Raw genomic sequence first — 22,869 nt, forward strand, 5'->3', positions numbered from 1 at the left:
CATTGCATTGCAAGTCAATGTGCTAGGTTCAAGAGATATCTTTATATGTCTTGCAAGCCTATTGGTTTGAATAGTCTATAAAATAGTTGTACCACTAGACAAAGCTTTAAGTCAAATTGCAATAGTGGTCTATGTGCCCCTAACATCAATCGTTAAGAGTAATTGTGATCAAGCCATTGATTTCCCCTCTAGTTTTTTTTGTTCGTATGGTGTCTGTGTTTAGTAAAGCTTGCTAAGTACGAAAAATCACATAAGCCCTTCCTATGTAGTTTTTGTAATTAGCAATGGGACCAATATATCATGGACCCAAGATAATTAACCAAACATAAAAGGGTCATTGGTTTGCCCAATTTGCAAGTTTAAATCCAAGTTCTTTTGTTGTCCTTATCAAGGGATTGAATTCTAAACAACCATGGGGATACTCATGAGACATTAGATTACTTCAAAGCTTACCAAAGTTGGTAATATTTGACTGCACAAATTTAACCCTATTGTCAGTAAATAGTGACTTGTCTCTAAGTTGAAGTCACACCATTAGCGATGTGGATGGAAAATGATTCTAAAATAGTAAGATTGCAATCAAAAAGAGAAGAAACAACTCCTCTTTAACTCAAGTCACCTAAATTTAAAGGGTTGCTTTCAATAATTGCTCCAAATGCTTTGTTTAACCTAGGCTTTCATGACAATCATATACCAAAGATATACAATGATGGAATGATATATGAAACTCTAAAACCTTCGAAATCAAAGATGATAACTCCCTTAAAGATACCTTTTGTTTATTAGCCAAGAGCTTGATTGCCTGCATGTTATCATAGAAAAAGAAAAGGAAAACTAGCCATCCTCTTTTGTCCTTGCCATTCATCAACTCGAAGATTGGTGCAACTCTCAAGCTAAAACTCTAGGGCAAATAGGCTAATGTACAAGCTTTGCACACTAGAAGGATGCCCAAATTGACAAGCATAGCCTGAAGTAGACAACAATGCCCTCCCATGGATTATGTTGAAAAATCCTTCCTAGCTTTGCAATCAAAGATAGAGGATAAGAAGCATGGATTCCTGGGGCACGTAAATTGCCATGAAACATAAACATCTAGTCATTGCAGATGGCTATTTTCAAGCTTGGTGAAAGTAGGTCAAAGAAGCATTACATTGTAGTTTGTTAATTGAAGATACGGAGACAAATGGAATTGCTAAAGAATGATCTATGTTGTAGGGTTGTTAGCCTTGTGAATCTAAGTGTGTTGCAAGGAGGTAATTCGGTTCGATAGATAAAGAGTTGGCGTGGTTATAGTCTCTTTACAATCAAACCAGCTTTCTCAAAGCAAAAACACGATGAGCTAAAATTCAGCTCCACACTGTCATTCCTTTACGCCTGTCACCTCACATGCGGGAGAGGTCTTCCATCCACATCACAAGGTTGTGATCATACTCAAATGCCCAAGTCTCTCTTCGCTTCTTATATACTCACATATTCATGCATTACACTTTGATTATGGGATTTCTCTACACTCATGCTTGCATCTCATGAACCCATCTCTGATCCACCTCAAAACGTTATGGTCACTTGGATGCTTATGGCCTCTCTCCAATCATTGTGTACTCATATATTTATGCATTACACTCGCAGGATTTCTCCACTCTCCTGCTTGCACCTCATTCACTCTTCATGAATGTACATTTCAACAGGCCTTGTAGTCTACTGATCATCAAGCTGAAGAAGTGGCAAAGAGCTCTAGTGGAGCCTCAAGAAAAGTAATGGTAAACATTGCTGAAGACCACCCCATGCTTGGCATATTCACATAACCTTATAATGCCAAGTTTTTTACACCCATAAAAAGGTTTTTTTCTTGCATGTTGAGATATATCTTTGCTTTCAAGATACAGCAGGGGGGTTAAAGATGAGAACAGGGCTGGAAGTCATTCATAAGCTGGTTGTGTTCCATATGATGCTCATGCATGCACAATTTGGATCTTGATGAAGGATGCCAAAAATGTCCCTCTCACTAAAAGTTGGGCGTAGAAAGAGGCAGGCTGATTCTGAAGCCCCCTTCACAAATGAATTCCCCAAAAAATCACATTCCACTTATCATGCCAATACCCTCTGCCATATAGGTTTTATTCCCCTTCAATAAGGGTCCCAGTCTTGCCAATTTCTCACTGCATCATTTTTATAAACCATCTGCCACAAGCTAATGTGGAAAATCAACAAATGGTTACTGCCATTTACGTGTGTGAAGCACTACTAATCTTCTCCATTTCATTGGATATTTCGGTAAATAAACTATCAGCATCATATTCTCGTCCAAAAACTTTAACAAAGTTGCCATTTGGATCTAGAAGATATCTGTCAAAACAAGTGCGTTCAGACCAATTCAGAAGGATGTCACACTAAAGTCAGCCTTGCAAAACAGTACAAATATCAAGCCAAAATAGCTTCTGTATGTGTTTGCCAACTATTTCTACACCTGCCTTGACTAAAAAGATTCCCTGAACTTTTAAATTTCCCTGATGCTGAGAGTTAAAAAAATTCTGCTTGACTCCTCACTTGTGATTGACGCATTGTTAGCACCCTAAACTTTCCCTTTATAAGGTACGCAGAGCTCTAATTAGAATGACAGAGACAGCATAACTAGGTTGATAGTCAACCAATTAGCAGACTTACATAAAATTTGAGTGGTCTATAAGGTAGTCAGTTCCTTCGTCTTCAACCTTTCTAAAGAACACCCTGTATTCACGGGCAACTCTACGAATTTCGTCAACGGACCCAGTCAGACCTACCATTTTTGGATGGAACTCTGCAAATAAAGCAAATATAAGCAGCAACAATGGAATGTGGAACAATACATACTTGCATCTTAATCCAAGAATGCAACCACAGCAGAAAGAATGAATTGTTGAACAGAAGACACTTGCATTTTAACTTGGTTCTCAATCCAGAAAGGCAGCTGCAAAGTTTGCTTGCTGTTGCGAATGACTGTTTGTTGCAAGATCAACTGCCTACTGTACATCAAAGGATAGAACGTGTTCGAGGCATAGAAGAGGATAAAGAGGAGTAAGGACTCTCTCTCAAAACTGAAGCCTCTAGACGGGGATCCAGTACAAAAAATGATAGGCCTTTTATGTTTCCAGATCGGAGCACCGTAAGCAGATGAGTGGACACGATGGAAGGCTATGGAAGGATAGCTGACTGAGTAAAACAAAGATGCACTCAAAGAGCTCTCAGCAAGATACAAGACAGTGAGGGTCTGCTTTTGTGCTGGGCCCAAATAATGTACAAACAAGGAGTCTAATAGCAAAGATAAATACCCTAACTATTTGTTTGTGTTTTTGCAGTAAGTCTAGAATTATTGGGTCTGTCTTGAGGTTGTAAAAGTAAATCTTTTAGTATATATGATCTAGTAGAATATCTGCAAGCCAATAGAAATCCCATGGCACACAAACATTGTCGAAATTATTATATGTATTTTAAATTTAGTACAAGAAAGGTCACTCTGGAATCATTGTTTGCCTCATTCTCCGCATGGATCTGTTGCCTGTACAAGTTTACCCAGACCATGGAGTCTTCAAGTCTGCCAGAAAGTCATCACCATGCCTTGTGGAGTGAGAACTCGTACATCTGGCCATGTGAAGACGCTAATATTGCTTTCTTTTCAGCACACTGCACAGGACAAGAAGCCACACTGAACTCTGCTCCCTGTTGCAATCTAAGCCCCTAGTCTTCCCAGCCATTTGCCTGTACTTCCCCCCTGCCGCCTTCAGCTCTCCCCCACCTCTCTGTCCCCACCCCACACAGGGCCATCCTCCAGCTCATCCCTTTTGTCATTCCGCAGCCTGCCTCCGCTTGTCCCACCATCCTTCAGCTCCCCCTGCCTTCCTGCAATTAACCTTCCATTGTTCTGCTCCACACAGCCTTCCCAAAGCTCACCCCTGCCTTCACCCTCCCTTTTTTGAGCCTTCTCTCCCTAGATGGCAACACAAGTTCCATAGGTAAATTTGGACACTCCTACAACAAGTACACTAGTGAGAGTGCTTCCACTAGCTTCCCTTAGGAGCAGCTGGAAATCGAGAGCCTCATACTGCCTATGCATCTGGTTCCCAATCAACTAAAGAAGGATTCAGAGTAGCCTCCACCTGGACTCCAGCTAGACATCCCCACATGTGAGATTGTTCTCCAAGACAACTACTTCTTACGGACATGGATTCCTGTCTGAAAGAGTCCTTAACTTGCATGGTAGGTGGATACTCAGTAAGAATTCTATCAGCCATATCCCCCCTCCCAATGTCTACCCACCCAAGGAAAGCTGGTTTCCAGAGTTCAATTTCATGATGGTGTCCAATAGCCTCGAGATCCTGAGGCGCCACCCCAGACAATTCAATGGCTTATGTACCTATAAAGAGGGCACAAGCATTCATCACTCTATGCTTACTCTCTCATTCATCCATCATCATTCCCCCCTACAACTTCAGCCTAAGCCCTCTTACCACTGCTGTCCACACCCCTTACCCTGGTGGATATCTTGGTTCGTGGTGCTGTCCAGCTGATCGTGACACCTTCCTAGTAGGCAATGGCTCTAGACACTCTAGATTGCTGCATTTTGAGTCCACATAGCCTAGCCACCTGTTATTCATCATTTCCATTGCTGCGTTTACTGCTTTTACTCCTCCCTGGACTGGTGCAGCAGATTATCTTCATCATTATTGTGTATTTCCGACTCCTGCTACCATCCCAGCACCTAGGTGACACTATCCAGCAATTAGCCATTTTATGGAGGCTGCGTTTGCAGCTGATTCAAAGCATCTATAGCAGGTTACACCCTCTTTATAATCCCTACATCAGATACCTGCGTTTTTGTGCTTTCTCCACTACTGAAAGGCTGCCCAGTAGTTGCCTGTTTGCACCCACTTACCAGGAGAGATCTTCACCGACATACTTGTGTTTTCTTCTCTACTTGGTTGCCCAGCAGTCGTCTTGATAGAAGCCATCATTATGGAGAGATTTCAGTATATCCTTCATCTCTGACAGCTCCAAGGATTGTGTTTCACTCCCTTCACTGCTGTCCATCTCTTGGTGCATACTTCAACATTCCACTGTCCGGAGGACTGTGTTTCACTCCCTCCATAGAGGAGCTTCTTTTCTCATCATCAACACCTCTGACCGAAGGATTGCATTTTACTCCCTTGAGAGTGCCAATTCCTTCTAGGTGGTGCTCTTTCATCAGCCAGGATAGTGCAATTACCTCCGAGCTCTGTTGCATTGTATTAGCATGATTCAATGTTCATCATTCTTGATTCATCTTCTTCTTCAGTGTTTCTAAGTTTATTTATCTCAGTGTTTACCATACACTCTGTGCTTCTCCCCGCAAACCCTACTATTTCTTGACACCCTTAGCATAGTGACATGGAACAGGGCAAACAGGGACCAGGAATGCCAAAATGTTGTTTCAAAACAAGCAGGAACATGGAACTGTGAACATACCCATTGTAAGGAGTTAGTGGCACCTTATTCTCTATTCATCATGATTGTATTTGTATACCATGGTAGATGGGGACTAGATATGGGAAGCATTTGACTAGTTTCATTTCTTTTCAGATTCTAAATGATACTCTAGACATGAACTTCTACCATAGCCCGATTTGCCCCCTAATAGATGTTAATATATATTTCTTGTAGCAAGGAATCTCCGCCTCCTTCAACCTAGCTACAGAAGCCCTTCCCCTAAACCTTCAAAAATCCAGGATTCACAGCTCCAAAAGATCCAGCAACCAAGGGCTAGCAAATTATACCATGAGAGACAGAGAGAGTAGAGCAAATACCCAATCAGCCAAATAGACTGGGAGAGTTTAGAGTTCCCGTTCCCTTTTTTTTCTTGGTTGGAGAGGTAGACAAGAAAGAAAGAAAAAGGTATATTAAAATCTACCAGAAGACAAATGAACCTATGAGATAGATCAATATACAACAACAATCCTTGCCCTCTAGCATCATGTAAAACTGAAAAGACTCTGATTCTAGCTGAATGCATCCTAGCATGTTAGACAAAACAATCATGATGAGAAGTTAGAAACCTATTACTAGCTCCATCCAATGGGTATGACGGGATGTAATATATTATAATCGAGCAAGGGGCAAGGATGGCTCCCATAACTATTCCACCTTGTAGTAGTCTCTACCATATCTCCTCCACGGTTCTACAATATCGTGCCATGATTTTATTAGTTTGAGCCTAAGAAGGCCATGGTCACTTGTATCGAAGTAGTTTGGGGCTTCTAGCTGCCTTGATATCCAAGGCTCTAATTGTAAGCCCCTTTTCATGATATGGGTTGGAGTGTATTTATATGGTATGTTGGTGGGCCTTAAAAGTGCTGGTAATCTTTGGCTTTGTATTTAGAAGACCCTCTGGATGTCTTTGTAGCTCCAGAAGGAAAAGAGCTAGACATCTTAGGTCAAGGTAGTCTACCACTAGACCAAGTGGGCCAATATTGTAACAAAACATGGATTTTGAGCATGGCTCTAGCTATGGAGGTTGAAATGTAGTAACTAGAACCATGACAATATGGGCAAATGATACTAATTGTTACTCGGTTGAATTAGGTTCCAAGATAGAATGCTTCGACTCATAAACACAATCCCCAATAGGACATGACAGAGACTCACATTGACGTACAAAGTACAATAGTATATCATTGAAAAGTGAAACAAGTACATACATGTCTTTATAGCTTTCCAGCTTCTCCACTCTCCTCACTATGCTTATGGGATACAAGTCTCCTCATCCTGCAGCATACATCATTTGACCTATTTTCCAACACCCCTCCCCTCAAATGATGAATTCCTACACTTGCTCGCATTTGCCCCCCTACATGATGACATGGCCCGAGAGACTAGCTCATGGGCAACTTAGTCAAGTCAAGCTTGAAATTTTACATTTTTGGCAAGGGTTTTTTTTTTAATACAAATCCACTATGGGAAAAACATGATTCATTATGGAAAAGATGCAATGAAAATTTCTTTAGAATGATCTGTCAGAGTTTTTGATGGTAGCAAAAGCATCTTCTTCTTCTTCTTCATTCATAAACTGACCTTGATGGTGATCATCTTGCACCTATTGTACTTTCTTCTTGTGGAAACATTCACTGGCTACATGGCCAGTCTTGCCATAGTAATGGCAAATAATTCAGTCCTTGTTGCTATTGGTGGTGAATCCTCGACCACGTCCTTTTGCTGCATAAGTACCCTTGGTTTACAAGAGGTTATCCCTTGAGCTGGTTTCTTTTATATCCTTGCTTTTAAATTTACTTTCTCCATCAAGTAATGAGTGTTCAATGTCTTTGAGTGAGAGACTGGGAACATTACTTAGTGTTGAAACAAGGTTCTCATATGGTTCATGATTAACACTGGCAAGTAGTACTACTATTGCCTTATCCTCATCAATGTTCTTTTTAAGAGTTGCTAGCTAAGTAAGGCTCTTGAACTTATTGATATGTACAGTCATAGATGAACTGTCTTTTACATCCAACTTGTAAAACTGCATAAGTAATTTTACCTTGGAGTTATTTGTTTGTGTATCAAAGATCTTGTCAAGTTCTTCCCATGCTTTCTTTGCATCCCTGATGCCAAAGATGTGGTGTAATACATCATTTGATAGACCCCAGGCAATAATACCTAGAGCTTTGTTATTCATCTTCTTCCATGCCTTTGTTTTAGGCTGGTCTTCCACAGCATCTTCTTTCTTATCATCTGCATCATCTTCTTCAAAGAGATCCCAGAGATCTTTCCTCATGAGATGGTGCATGGTTTTCTCCTTCCAGGCGTGAAAGTCTTCACTATTAAACTTTGCTATCTACTCCAATTCAACCATCTTAGAAGAAGGCCTTACCACGAGAACACTCTGACAGTGTCTATCCTTTTACAGAGAAAGATGGAGTGAATCACAGGCTAGGCTAGCCAGCAGAGACTTACAAATGGATTTGATCAATAGTTCTTTAAATCATTACAAGCGCTCAAAATGAGCTTTTGAGCAGTTGAGGTAAAATCAGTGAATAGCTTATTTATGAGTGAGCTAAATACACAATTGCCAAGAGACACTGATTGAGTATCAATAGATACTATGTCTTGAAAAACTTGATATTGGGCTTGATGTTGCTCGGTAATTTTTTAGCTTCCTTGGGCACTTCCAGATCTACAATAGACTTCAGAGGTAATTTTTGAGCTTCCTTGGGCACTTCCAGATCTGCAATAGACTTCAGAGGTAATGTCAGAGCGATCAAAATCACTATTGATGATAGCAATGAGAAAAGAACAAGGATGCCAAGCTTTCAAGTTTCTGGCTATGGCTTCCTCTGCTAGGGTTCCAGACAGCCCTGGTTTTTTCGTCACCACAAGAGATAGGTGCAACCATTCGGGCCAAGACTTGGGTGGAAGATAGCCTATATCAAGGCCTTTGACAGCCCTATAGGCGCAAGCTAAATGATGCAACATACTGGTGGATCCGGCTAAACGACCATCACAGGGCACAACAGAGACAGCAAGTCACTTTTTTTATAATGTCGCCCTGCATACTCCACAATATTGAGATCTCAAGTAGTAGGATGTTGTGCTCTGAGTTGCTGAGCAACTTTCCTGAAGAAACCTCAATGAGACATGCCTTGTATGAATAGATCCAAAGGCTCCAAGGTAAGTGGGTGCATGTTGGCTATGGTGGCTAAGAAGAGATGTGTGAGAATGAAGTAGGTGATGAACTCAAATGCTTGCACTGAGTTGACCAAAGAGTGTGAGGGGCTCAAGGAGTAGTGAGGAAAGCTAGACCACGCCCACCATGGCTTTGATACCATGTAACAAAACATGGATCTTGAGCATGGCTATAGCTATGGAGGTTGGAATGTAGTAACTAGAACCATGACAACATAGGCAAATGATACTAACTGCTACTCGGTTGAATTAGGTTCCAAGATAGAATGCTTGGACTCATAAACACAATCTCGAGTAGGACATGACAGAGACTCACAGTGAAGTACAAAATACGATAGTATATCATTGAAAAGTGAACCAAGTACATGTCTTTATAGCTTTCCAGCTTCTCCACTCTCCTCACTGTGCTTATGGGATACACAAGTCTTCTCATCCTGCAGCATACATCATTTGACCTATTTCCCAACAAATATCTCTATAAACAAACATCTCCCCTAATCTCATAGTATAGTAAGCATCTAAAGTTGTGATGTTCCTCTGACTATACCTCTCCATGGCAAAGCTGGTATAGGGTAAGGAGGCAATTAGAGTGATAGAAAAACTTATCCTTGTCGAAAATGCAACAAGGCCACCAATTCCATAATCTTGCGTGAAAATAAAACTTTTCCATACATAAGGATGCTCAGAAATTCCTATCAGTACAAATCATGGTCATTTGCAAGAGGAGATGTTTCGTAAAAAATTTAAGCAACATTCAAGGATGGAAAGAGGGACAAAATATAGACACAAATAAACCGACTAGAATCCAAATTTTAAATTTTCAACCAATTGTATTTGCAAGAAGTCTAGAGATAGTGTGACTCTAGGGGGCCACCTATACCATCAAGGGGGGCCATCACCTTATCAGTCCCCCTTACCCTATCCTGTTTTCCTTGGCCACCAATACTGGTCTACATTCAAGTTGTTGCCATTCTGATCTGAGTTCAAGCTCAGTCCACAATACTCCGAGTCAATAAGGGGAGGAGATCATTGAGCAACATCTAGCTAAACAAGGAGATTCAACATCAATAGTATCTCTTGATACTCAATCAGTGTCTCTTAACACTTGTGTATTTAGCTCACTCATGAACAAGACAGACATTGATTTTACCTCAGCTACTCAAAAGCCTATTCTCAGCACTTGTAATGATTTCAAGCCCCGTTGATCAAATCCATTTGTAAGTCTCGATTTATGTGTAAAAGGATAGACACCACCCGAGTGTTCTCGTAGTAAGACCTCCTTTTAAGATGACTGAATTGGAGCAGAGAGCAAAGTTTAATGGTAAAGGCTTTCACGCCTGGAAAGAGAAAACCATATATCATCTCATGAGGAAAGACCTGTGGGATCTCTTTGAAGAAGATGATGCAGAAGATGCTAAAGAGGAAGATGCTGCAAAAGACCAGCCTAAAACAAAGACATGGAAAAAGATGAACAACAAAGCTCTGGGTATTATTGCCTAGGGTCTATCAGATGATGTATTACACCATATCTCTAGTATCAGAGGTGCAAAGAAGGCATGGGAAGAACTTGACAAAATCTTTGGTACACAAGCAAAGAACTCAAAGGCAAAATTACTTATGCAGTTTTATAAGTTGAATGTAAAAGACAACTCATCTATGACTATACACATCAATAAGTTCAAGAGCCTTAAAACTCAACTAGCAACACTTAAAAAGACCATTGATGAGGATGAGGCAATAGCAGTGCTACTTGCCAGTGTTAATCATGAACCATATGAGAACCTTGTTTCAATACTAAGCAATGTTCCCAGTGTCTTACTTAAAGATATTGAGCACTCTCTTCTTGATGAAGAGAACAAACAAAATAACAAGAATGTAAGAGATGGTATTCCATCATCTAAGAAAAATCTCTTATACACCAAAGGAGCTGTTGGACCCAAAGGAAGAGGTCGAGGATTCAACACCGATAACAAAAGTCGGATGACATGTCATTATTGTGGTAAGACGCATTATTGCCAGTGAATGTTTCCACAAGACAATAGCACAGCAAATGCACTATGACCACCACCAAAGTCAATTCATGAATGAAGAAGAAGAAGAAGATGCTTCCGCTACCATCAACAACTCTGACAGATTGTTCTAAGGAATTTGTTCCCATAGTGGATCTCTATGTTTCCCTTAGTGGATTTGCTTTGTAAAAATCCTTGCCAAAGATGTAAAGTCTCAAGCTTTAACTTGACTAGGCTGCCTATGAGCTAATCTCCTGGGCTATGTTATCATGTAGGGGGAACAAATGCCGGCAAGTGTAGGGACTCATCATTTGAGGAGGGTGTTTGAGAAATAACAAATGATGTATGCTCCAAGAAGAGATGTCCCGAATCCCATATGCACAATGAGAAGAGTGGAGAAGCTGAAAAGCTATAAAGACATGTACTTGGTTCACTTTTCAATATATGCTATTTTGTACTAGTACTTCATTCTGTGTCTCTGTCATGGTCAGCTCAAGATTGTGTTTATGAGTCCAAGCCTATATCTTGGAACCTAATTCACTTGAGTAATAGTTTGTCTTCTTGTCTGTGTCACTATGAGTCTTGTTACCGACTTCCATCCTCCATAGTCAGTGCTTTGCTCTAGATCCATGTTTTCTCACATGAGTGCCATAAAATGCCTTGAAGGGAGTCTTTCTAGGGACTGCTACAGTGGGGCTACTGTTCAGAATGTACCCCATAAGAAAAGATGCAGACAAAGGCAAACTTAGGATGACTTGCTGTGCTAGAGGGGAAGATTAGAGAGTTGCTACCTTGTCAAGTTACCTTGTCAATTGCACAAGAGTTAAATCAAAACATTCCAATAAGCAGCAACGTGGTCATCTGCGGACACCACGTACCACATCTTGTGGATATTAAGCACACTGTAACACAACTTGGACAGACTCCAAGGCCCATCTCCCTGTGCTAATCTTAGGTAACTCCTCATTTCTCCTCTACCTAGAGATCTGTGCCCATCTCCCTGTGCTTTAGTTAGGTGTGTCCTCATTCCTCCTCCTCTACCTAGAAATCTGGGCCCTTTTTCATTCAGCATGCCTCCCACATACAGTGCAAATATCCTCCCACTAAGTAGTTTCCCCGATCTCCACTTATAAATTTTTTTCATTCCTTCTACCTAGAGACCTGGGCCCTCTTTCATTCAGCATGCCTCCCACATACCAGGAATACCCCCGCGGCCAAGTGGTGGCTTACACTACCTCCACTTATCCTGCCATTTTTGTTCCTATAGAGCAGTCAATCTCTTTACTTCCATCCCATGTTGCTTATGCAGTGTTTTTATCAAGCAATGGGAGAAATTTTCTCAGGTGAAAGAAAGACATAAAAAATGCATGTAGCCTTTTGCAGGGAATGTCCATTCACATGACATACACACTGATACCACTTCCCACAGCTCTTCCCACCTAAAAGGGATACATAGCATAACACTTGGTTGTTCACACAAGCATAAATGTAATGCTACATTTAAACCTAATCATATTCCAATATACACACGCATACTCCTTTTACATCGATACAACCCAAGAGATTTATGCTGTAACTCTGGTGTAAACCACTTCATATAAACAAAAGGTGACCACTTCATGCAAATATAATATAAACCCCCTTAAAATATTCCCTGCATGTCCCTTATTTAATTTTAATTGAGGCTGCTGCTGTTCTAAAGTGAATTTAAGAAATTTTCAGTGTCTATGGCATTGAGGGAAACTACGATGTTGAGAACCAGACAAACAATGCATCCAATGTATACCGCTTGTACATATTATTATAGCGGTACAAATGCAACCTCTATGTCAACATCTTAGCACACAAATAAATCCTAATCACAAACTATATTATGAACAAAGTTAATCACAACACCTATCATGAACAAAAATCAAAACAAGTAGATATAAGCAGCATCCCATTCTGTGAAAAAACTGTACTGATGAAGGGTTAATACATAACCAAAACTCCTCACTTTTGCTCCTGCAGTCATCAAGGCCTTCCAAGCAGTAAACATGATTTCATGCTACAATCGAACAATTCATATATTAACAACCACTATATACAGGATAAACTCAGAACCTGAAATGTAGGCTGCAAGCTGTGCCACAGAGTCACGTTCAGGGTCAAGGGTGATAAAAACTGGCACCACTTCCTGTTTCTTTTTCTTTTCTGCATATTGCAAAATACTCAATGAAAAAGTAAGTTGTACCAATGTTCCTACCACCTTACCAGCTGTTAAAAAGAAGTATAAGTGGTAAGCTACAAATTGCACATGGCTGACAAATGCCCACATTTGGTGCGAAAATGACTTCAGGTTTCCTGCATGTGGCTCCGTCGCATTAGGAACACTATTGACTACTTGATGTGTGCATCAGAGACTTCAGTGAAATCACATACACCTGTCTTAAGTGGCCTAGCAGGTTGAAGAACTAGGTTTTGGTGCTGAAAAGAATAGAGTCTCTTGCAGTTCAGCAGTGTGTTTAGCCTCCCTCCAATCTAGCTATGATCAGAGGTCGACGCAAAATTTACTCAGCTTGGGCCAACCAATTAAAGATTAGGTCAGTCAGATCCATCTCCTCTGAAGCAACTACAATATTCAGTAAGAACATGAACTTACAGATGAATTTCAAGCTATCTGTCCTAATATGACACAACCTGCATGGTTAAACAGTAATGTCAATTAACACACCATACTCATCTGCAAGAAAGAATGAAGACTCAAGAACAAACATAAAGACTTGGGTCATGGCGTCACCAGATCTGAGAATGGGAGTGATGGTGTACATACTCCATCTATAGTGAAAGCCATCTACTTGAAGAGGGGTGGTAGAAATGGAGCCGTAATAGTAGAGGCTAAGAACAGTTCTACCCTCCGAATCCGGATGCCTGAAGTAGTGGTCTGAACAGCTGCAGGGTGCTTTTTTTTTGGACAGGAGGACATGGTAGAGGAACTCTACATATGATGGTGCCAAGATGGGTGTAAATGATCTTGGCTCGCAAATCTGCCTCCAAGTCTCCTCAAATTCATGTGCAGGAATAGTTGGCACAAATCCTAGTATTGCTAGATCTCATGTTGTTGTCTTTCTTATCCAGATAAAGCAGGCCGCTAGGTCCTGACTCCTTGCTCACAATACTGACACTCAGTTGAAGCTCTATCATCGATAGAATGGCCATCCCGCCCTCAGGAGATCATCTAGCCCTGCTTGTTCTCTGTATCCTTACCATAAGACCCTGCTATGCGTGGTAGTCTCCTATCTAGACTCAAGTTTGTTTTTGAAAGAACGATCATGAACCTGCATCTAATTGCCACCTCCATCCATCCAAGATTTGACCAAAGTGCTCTACTGCAGTTCCAAACTACAAGCTGTATCTGTCTCATTGACCACATGTCCATATGCAACCACGTTGCATCAATGATGACATGGCCATATCTATGAACTCCTTCCTGCCCCATATCCTCATCTAAGTAAATGGATCTGCCTCCAGCCCCCACAAGCTAATTCTCTTCTCGAGGACATTAACTCTTCTTTGCTTGTCATCCAAAAACTGTAATATAAGGGCTCTGTGAGAGTGCGCAACAAAAGGGGAACTGAACACGTAGTAAATAGAAAAGAAGGAGACGAGAAACGCAATGGAATTAAGGAATAAAACTCACAAAAGACTGAATGCTACAAGGTTGCAATAGTCAGCCCCAATATCCCATCATGAGGCTACTCATCAGCAATGGAGAGCAAACTACTCATAGCATCCAAAGCCAATGAATCAAGATACTTGAGATGATGAGCATTGCTTCTACCAAAGTTTCTTGCCACATCTATTGACCTTCGTATTTTCTTATCCCAACATTCAATCGAGCTGTCTGAACAAGAAGTATCAATCCAAGCATCTAAAATCTGGTATCTAAATTACACGCTCTTTCCCACAGATCTACTACCATGCCTATGTTTTAACACAATGGTGTAACGTGTTTGGGCGTCCATAGGCTTACAGCTCTCAAATGCAACAAGTCAGCCATCAAATTAAAGGATAGCACCATAGCATAATTACTCGCATCCATTTGAACCTCGAAAGGTTTATTCAGATCAATAATCTACAACATTGGTGCAGTAGTAACCAGCCATTTCAATGTTTAAGAACACTGATCGAGCTCACTAGCCCAAACAACTAACAAACTAACACGTTTTTTCTTGCTTCTGATAACCTTAGGCAAAAGTGTTAAGGTTTCAACAATATGAGCATAGTCATTACTGAACTTCCAAAAGAAACCAATAAAACCCAAGAAAGATTTCACTTGCCTTATAGTCCTTGGAATGGGTCAATCGAGCAGAACCTTTTTGGGATCAATATAGATGCCATCAATTGAGATAACATGTCTGAGATATAAAAGATTTGTGCAAAAAAATTCACACTTGGATAGTTCTGCAAATAATTGCTCTCATCTTAAGAGATAACGATACACAAGTGATTCATATGCTCCTCCAATGAGTTACTATAAATAAGTATGTCATCAGGGAAAATGACTTGTGACTTTCCAACATATGGACAAAATTACTCGTTCATCATTTGCTTGAAAGTTGCAGGAGCATTAGTTAATCCAAAAGATAGGACCAAAAATTGAGTGTCCATACCGTGTTTGAAACACAATTTTCAAGACATTCTCCAAAGCTATCCGTATCTGATAGTAGCCAAACCTAAGATCAATATTAGTGAAATAGCGTGTACCACAGAGTATAAGATCATCCATCCTAGACAACGCATATTTGTTTTTAACAGTCACATTATTGAGACTTTTGTAATCTACACCCAAGCACATCATGTCATCCTTCTTTCTGGCGAGAAGGACAAGGACACCCCATGGAGACTTACTAGGTTCAATAAACCCTTAGCTAGGTAATCGTGAAGTTGCCTAGTTATCTTGTTCTCCTCTTTCACAACTAGTACAATTGCCAAGAGAGGAGTCACGAGATGGCTACCAAGCCACAATATCTCGATCCTATGATCTAATGTACCATGAGACAACAAAAGTCCATCAAGTAATTCAAATGGAAAAACATCAATATATTCATGTAGAATAGGATCCAAACTCATCCAACTTGCACACAAGATATAACACATGCAATATCCACGAATATAAAGAGACTAGACATCAGACTCACCTCCCAGCCATAGAGCCAAACAAACTCACCCACACACCTAGAAGCTAGTAACACTCCAAGTCACAACCACGTCCCAAGGACTAGTGTCCCATACCACCAATCCATATCATTCCAGTGTATGGACACGTCGGCCTATGGACAAAGAGTCTAAGAGTAGTAATCACACAAAATGATATGCACAATAGGGCCTTGAGTTCTATAAATAAAAGTGAGCTGCCCTAACCCCAAAGTGTTCTTAGTGCATTCACACTAAGTTACTTCATAACCACTATGACCAATGCTACTAGTCCCCATCCAAATGTCCAAGGATGTAACAATCACGGCTTATTATTTGCAATCATGGCAGTTTTTTCAAACGTGAGCACTTTTAGGGGGGCCTTGATCAACTTGGGAGGTCTTTTTAGCTTTTAGTAACAAACATTAAATTTGTAAATCATCTCCTAAATCCCCAAGGTCTTTTTGCTCTAAGATGAGATATTTCAACTTGTTGGTTTGATTTGTAAATTAGGATTCTAGCAACTGAAGAGAGAAGAAAAGAGATAGAAAAGTATGTGTAAGTTGCACGATTCATCTCCCTCTCAACACGACCTTCATTTATTAATTAATGATCTTAATCCTAGTAAGTATATGCATGGCTACCACATCATCCGCTCCGCTCTAGTACTCATGCCCACACCTTAATTGGCCAAAGACCTATATTTTAAATGGACTAAGCCCATGGTCACACGTGTCCTCTATATGTGCTATTAGTTATATACCCATACTACATGCACTATCACAACTTCTTAAGATGTTCTCCATAGATGTCACATAAATTAATTAACACTTTAATTTACATGACAGTGCTAAATGGGTTTGTTTCATCTTTAGACATCTAGATGGACGCTAGCTACATTGGGTACAATGGTCATAAAGTAACCTAGTGCAAATGCACGAGGGTTAGGGAAGTCTAGTGCTATTTATAGGACTCAAGGCCCCATTGTACACGTGATTTTGTGATCACCACTCTTGGACTTTAGGCCCATTGACCGATAGGTCCTCGCACCAAGAGAGTGTGGGTTGGTGTTATGGAATGCCAACTCTTGGACTTCGCGACCCGATACATGGCTAGTTCCCAAGCTCGAGGTGAGCCTATTTGGCTCTATGGTTCAATCTAATGTCTATTTCCCTCACGTTTTATGTCACACCACGTAGATATGGCTTGTGTCATGTCTTATATACAGGTTGGATATGAGGGGACGTGTTATTGGAATGGATCCTAGAGGCATTGGTCACAATCATCATGAAGTGTCCCTAATATAAACAAGTGTCGTGCCCCAAATGCACTAGCATTAGGGACACTTTATTGCCACTGTGACCAATGCTGCTAGCGCTCGTCCGAATGTCCAATGATGTAACAAGGTTACCTTTATATAGGTTATAAGTAAAATGAGACTCACAAGAGTCATATGGACAACCACAAAGTGGGCTTACCATGAGAGCCTCATAAGAGGAATCCCAATAGCAAATTATCCAATAGTATGCATATGCCTTACAATCAATCGTTTCCAAGACTACTACCCTAGTATCATAGAAGCTTTACTACACATCATTTTTCTTTTGGTTATATCTTGTATTCTATGTGTAGACCCTTGTCCAAGAGTTTATTAAGCAGCAATATTGTTCAGGGTAGCACCTACAATGTCACAGTTGTCATTGTCCAAGATCACCTAGCCATCAAAATAAATACATGATCACCATTTTTCCAAGATAGAGAGAGGCTAAAAACAATATCTTTAATGGTTCATTCTATGATGATGAAATCATTTAATTCACCACAATGCACACATTCATATATATTTTTCTTGTGAAACCATTGTTCATTAGCTCTTTATACACACACAAATATGCATATGGCTTATCGAGTAATAAGATGTGACACCTCTACAAGTTAACACTTGAATCCAAACAAAAAGTAGAGAGTCGGCCAAAAACAACTCTAGAAAATCAATCAGGAACTTTAAATCCATACTACAAAACAAACTTTGCACAATAGTCCTTCACACCCCTTTGCTCAAACATAGTCCTACTTACATGTACCTATGCAGCATTTACATATGAGAGAGAGAGAGAGAGAGAACTAACTCATTTGATTGCCTCTTGGAAAGAGATTCTTCACTTTAGAGTTTGGTGTCCTCTTTATCTCCAAAGGGAGGCGAATTCATTACAAGCAGAAGTGTTGGCCACATCAAGGCTGCTCCATTGGCTAGGCAAAGAATCGCAGTGAGACAAATTTAATCAAATGGCTTGATTGGGGCTCCAAGCAGTACATGATACTGTCATTCTTGGGTAGTCCCATCTTTATTCTTTGTGTCACATACTACAACACTTTCAAGTACCTAGAGGCTATAGCCAGATCTAGTCAACCCTGCAAGAGCAACTTTTCAGCCTGCTTCACCTAGGCAAGTTTGGATGTTTGTGAAACCTAATGATTTTCAGAAAAGGTCAGCTAATTAGATCTATCATAAGATGGTAGAAGACAAGCAATGGATCACTGAGAACGCAAATAAAGTCTAGCGTGCCTAAGATAGCCAAGAGAAGTGGTGGGATAGATTTCTTCAATTGTGGAGGCCCAAGATTCCTTATCATGAGAAAGTTTTTGTGTGGAGATTGCTTATCGGTGGTCTTTCTACTGGGGATATCCTACGTGCTCAATTGGGGTTGTGCAAGGATACATGATGCTGTCATTTTTGGGTAGTCCCATCTTTATTCTTTGTGTCACATACAACAACACTTTCAGGTGCCTAGAGGCTATAGCCAAATTTGGTCGACCCTGCAAGAGCAGCTTCTGCAGTATAATCCATTGCCTCCTTTTCAACCTTATTCACCTTGGCAAGGTTGGATGTCTGTGAAACCTGATGATTTTTAGAAAAGGTCGGCTAATTAGATCTACCACAAGATGGTAGAGGACAAGCAATGGGTTACTGAGAAAGAAAATAAAGTCCAACATACCCAAGATAGCACAGAGAAGTGGCAGGATAGATTTCTTCAATTGTGGAGGTCCAAGATTCCTTATCAAGGAAAAGTTTGTGTGGAGGCTGCTTATCGGTGGTCTTCCTACTTGGGATGTCCTACGTGCCTACAAGATCTGGTGGGGCCGTTGTATCTTTTGCACTACTTGTGATGAGACACCAATTCATCTCTTCATATCTTGCCTTCTCGCAAGACAAATTTGAATCTTTGTTTTCCGTGTGCAACTTGGTGACTCGGTAGTAGACGCCCATGGGTCCCGGGCAAGATACCTTCTTTGTCCTCTTTGCACCCAAATCACCCCTGGCCTTTCCACTTTCTCAGATGGACAGCTCTCTAGCACATTTGGCGTACCCGTAATGCCTTTATTTTTTATTCTGCCTTGGGTATTCATGGTCATGAGGCCCGTGTTCGAGGATTACTCTTATGGTAAATATTTTCCATGATTTCAGCAAACCTGGTCCTCCCTAATGTGGCTTGTCCTTGGCCAGATATTGTTTACTCTACTCTAATTGTACTACCTGCATGATATTTCTGTGTTATGTTTTAATAGCCTTTTGGCTTTAACTTCTCCTTGACTGGATTTTCAAGGCTGGCCAAAAGGCCAGATATGAGAGTTATCATTCTGTTTGGTTGGCCTGAAGGCCTGATGTAAATATTTGCATACATTAATTAATATACACCTATTCATGAGAGAGAGAGAGAGAGAGAGTTCATCTTTATGAAAAAAAGGAAAAAGAGAGAGAACATCTTCAAACTGAGTAAATAACAATAATGTTCATAGCATACCATCAAGGAGAACAAACCAACAAATAAAATAAAAACATGAAGCACAACCCTACCGATCTTATTTACAAGCTCTGCAATTTTTTGAAGTTCCTCTGGACAGTTATCAGGACATGATGTAAAGCCAAAATACAACAGTGTCCACTTGCCAACAAAATCACGATCTGTAACCACCTCGCCTTTGTGATTTATTAGTTTGAAAGGTCCTCCAATTGTTGATTTATGATGGGCAGAAGCTATTCCAACTGGCTCATGCTTTCTGGCTGTTTGTTAAAATATTCCCAAATGAATTAGTATCTGGCTTTATAACCACAAACAGGAACTCATCAAACTTCTACACTAAGTTGTAGAACATCATAGAAGCATCATAAGTTCATATTTTATGAAAGTCCTTTACATTGACCAGTTCAATGCATTCTAGATTATTCAACCATTACTCTCTAATCTAAGGCAACACCCATCAGCCAAGTATAGTCTGAATCTTAGAAATTCTTCTGTCTGGATCTTCTACTCCTCTTCTGGCAAGGGCCTTTTTTGAGCAAGTTCAAAAGGCTAAAAACCTATTCATAAGTGGAAAGAACTGTTGTAATGAATTCTCAAAACACCCATGTGTAGAGCCAGATCTATTTCGTCTGCCCTCACATACTTGCAAATACTCTCATGAGACAGGTAAAGGTACAAACCACATGTGATGATAACTTTGGGCATCAATTTCCAAATGGAATCGTTGGTATGTCATCCAACTTCTGGGCTGGGAACATCACGACATGGATGGCTTGTGCCTGAAGAGGTAGGCAGGAACACCTTTCCTCTCAAGAAAAGGAGACTAGGAGGCAGATGTAGGAGGAAAACAGAACATGCACTATACTTTCTAGGATGTTGCAGCTACCTCGTCCCTGAAAAAGATTATGTTGGCTGCTCCTCTGGATGCAAAGGCAAGGGTTTCACTGCACACCAGAGAATTAGCAATGCCAGGAGTGAAATGCAACTTTTGGGACAGCAGCAGATGGAACCTTCTTTGAAATACAAGACAAGGTTAATTATAGTGAAGGCACAGATGAGGCTCACCTTACAAACCACAATCATGGCATTTTTGTTGTTAGTCCTTTACAGGTTTTATGTCTTGCAAGTATAAATAGAAATTTTGATCCTAACTAATAGGAGGATATTTGAAGAGAATGCTCTGTTGACAGGAAAGCTGCAGAGCAAAAGGAGAAAGCCAAAATGGACGAGGGACACAATGAAATACATGTATACATGTATCTAGACACAAGTGCAGTCAGTCACTTAGTTGGAAGATTGAATGACTAGAGATAACAACTTGAACAGCTACATAATTCAAATCAAGTAAAAGGACTAATGCGCATGAGTAAACCAACCTGCTATTGGAGCTTTTCTTTCACTGCCATGATACAGAAGGTAACCACCCACTGTCATCACCACAACTCCAATTCCAAAAGTTGCAAGCTGCACAGTAAATGTAGGTTTGATTCAAAATTTCTAGATCTTACAACACATATATTGCACATGTGACATGCTTTAAAAAATGCAAAATCTAAGTTATGTGAGCAGACATGTTTTCATGTGTCTTTCTCCAAGTTCATCTCCTACTTGTGAGCCTTCGTTTGTGTTAGACAAGGTTTTTGATGGGGGTAAAAGCGCCTCCGCCTAGCCGCCCGTGTATTACTACACATACAGTACCCACCACTGCACACTGCAGGTGGCAAGCACCCGTCACAGTCACTTATTCTTTATTCTTTTAGTGATAGTTTGAATAAAGGAAGGCCCGGCCACACATTGTGGTTGTTGGAGTTCCCACTTTTGAGTCTCTCTCTCTCTTGGCTCTTGCTCTCCATCCGCCATAGCTCTCACCGCCAAGCTTCTTCCTCCTGGGTTCCACTTCCCTTTCAACTGGTATCAAAGCAAAGGCATTGGAGCTTGCCCGGCATTCTCTTCAGCCCGAATTTGAAGAGCTTCAACCCGAGCTTCAATGGCAGCCATGGCACCTTCATTTCCAGGTACGTTTTGATCTCCCGCCTCCTCCCCGAGCTTCCGAACCTTCATCGGCTTCTTCTTGGGCTGCATAGGAGCCCCCCTGACCTTGCCAAGTGCCCCCGAGGGCTGTTGTAGATTCCCCAGCCCCCAGGAACAGCCAGTGCAATTTTCGGCGCATTTTTAGGGGGCTGGGCTGATCTGCTCCAGGGCATTTTCCAGCTCCTCCTCGGCTTCCTGGCACTCTTGGCAACCTTCCCAAGCATTGCTTGACTCCCCGACATTGGTGCTTGACTCCCGGTGATCGATTCGCGTGCTTTCCCCTTCAGCCCTTAGCTACATACACAGTCCCAAGACTGTCAAAACAGAGCAGCAGTTGACATTTACTGTTTAACGCTTCTTGGCATTATCCATTTCATGCCTATTGATGCCCGGTGATGCCCGAATGTTACGGGATGCTATGTCTATGCTTAGGGACTGATTTGGAGCAAATTTGAGCACCGTTTATGCTTCATATAACAGTAAATTGCTTGCCATAATACAATGGGCTGAAGCTCATTTACTTGGTGTATGCATTGGTTCATGGATACGGGGTGCTTCCTGGAGGTTTGAATGATCACACCGATGTATCTAGAGGTTGTCAAATGCTTCTTCTTAGTTCCGAAATGCTTTTGAGCTTGTATTAAGCTCCGACTTGGTTGTTCTTCACTGGCATTTGGCTTCAGTTGGCATGCTTTGGACCGATCTATGCCTAGTGTCACTGCTTGACATTTAGGCTTCTTGCATTTACGCTTTGGTCAGATATGGATGCCACTTGGTTTGCCCATGCTTGACAGTTACTTGGAGCTTCATCTTCAAATGTATTTGAGCATTTTGGATCTACTCAGCATTACATTTGGTTATCAGTTACATGCTCTTTGAATGCTTTCAAGCTTATGCTTTACGGATCTGAGATAGCTTGGGATTTATGCTCCGGATGTACCCTACTGGGATTTGGCATGTTTGATGCTATGTATTCGATGTATTAGAGCATTGCTTGCTCTCTCTACATCTAACTTTCACTTCTAGTGGAAAACTCTTGGTATATTCAGATATACACAGTCTTATTTAAAAATGAGCTTGAGCTTGTGTGACAGTTACATGCATTTGCTCTCTTGAGAGCTTTATGTCTGCAATTTGTCTGTAGTGGGTTGATTTGATATGCC

The 22,869-nt window shown here is 40.9% G+C and overlaps 1 protein-coding gene across 2 annotated transcripts in view; it reads right to left on the reverse strand.

The window, feature by feature from the left end:
* Nucleotides 1-683: 683 nt before the first annotated feature.
* Nucleotides 684-22,869, reverse strand: part of LOC148011864 (uncharacterized) — a 72,736-nt gene continuing 50,550 nt past the window's right edge. Inside the window, exons 3-7 of one of the 2 annotated variants that reach the window (XM_087670193.1) lie at nucleotides 21,052-21,139; nucleotides 19,729-19,935; nucleotides 12,801-12,890; nucleotides 2,665-2,797; nucleotides 688-2,346 (exon numbers count right to left, since the gene is read on the reverse strand). In XM_087670193.1, the coding sequence (XP_087526319.1) occupies nucleotides 2,226-2,346; nucleotides 2,665-2,797; nucleotides 12,801-12,890; nucleotides 19,729-19,935; nucleotides 21,052-21,139 (639 nt within the window). In that variant the 3' untranslated portion in view covers nucleotides 688-2,225. Of the gene's footprint in view, nucleotides 2,347-2,664; nucleotides 2,798-12,800; nucleotides 12,891-19,728; nucleotides 19,936-21,051; nucleotides 21,140-22,869 lie in introns of both variants that reach the window. The other variant, XM_087670194.1, reaches the window with a different exon arrangement.

This window comes from Lygodium microphyllum, chromosome 28 (genome assembly GCF_053477565.2).
Source record: "Lygodium microphyllum isolate KBCC chromosome 28, Lygodium_microphyllum_v1.1.10, whole genome shotgun sequence".
NCBI classification, from domain to species: Eukaryota; Viridiplantae; Streptophyta; class Polypodiopsida; order Schizaeales; family Lygodiaceae; genus Lygodium; species Lygodium microphyllum.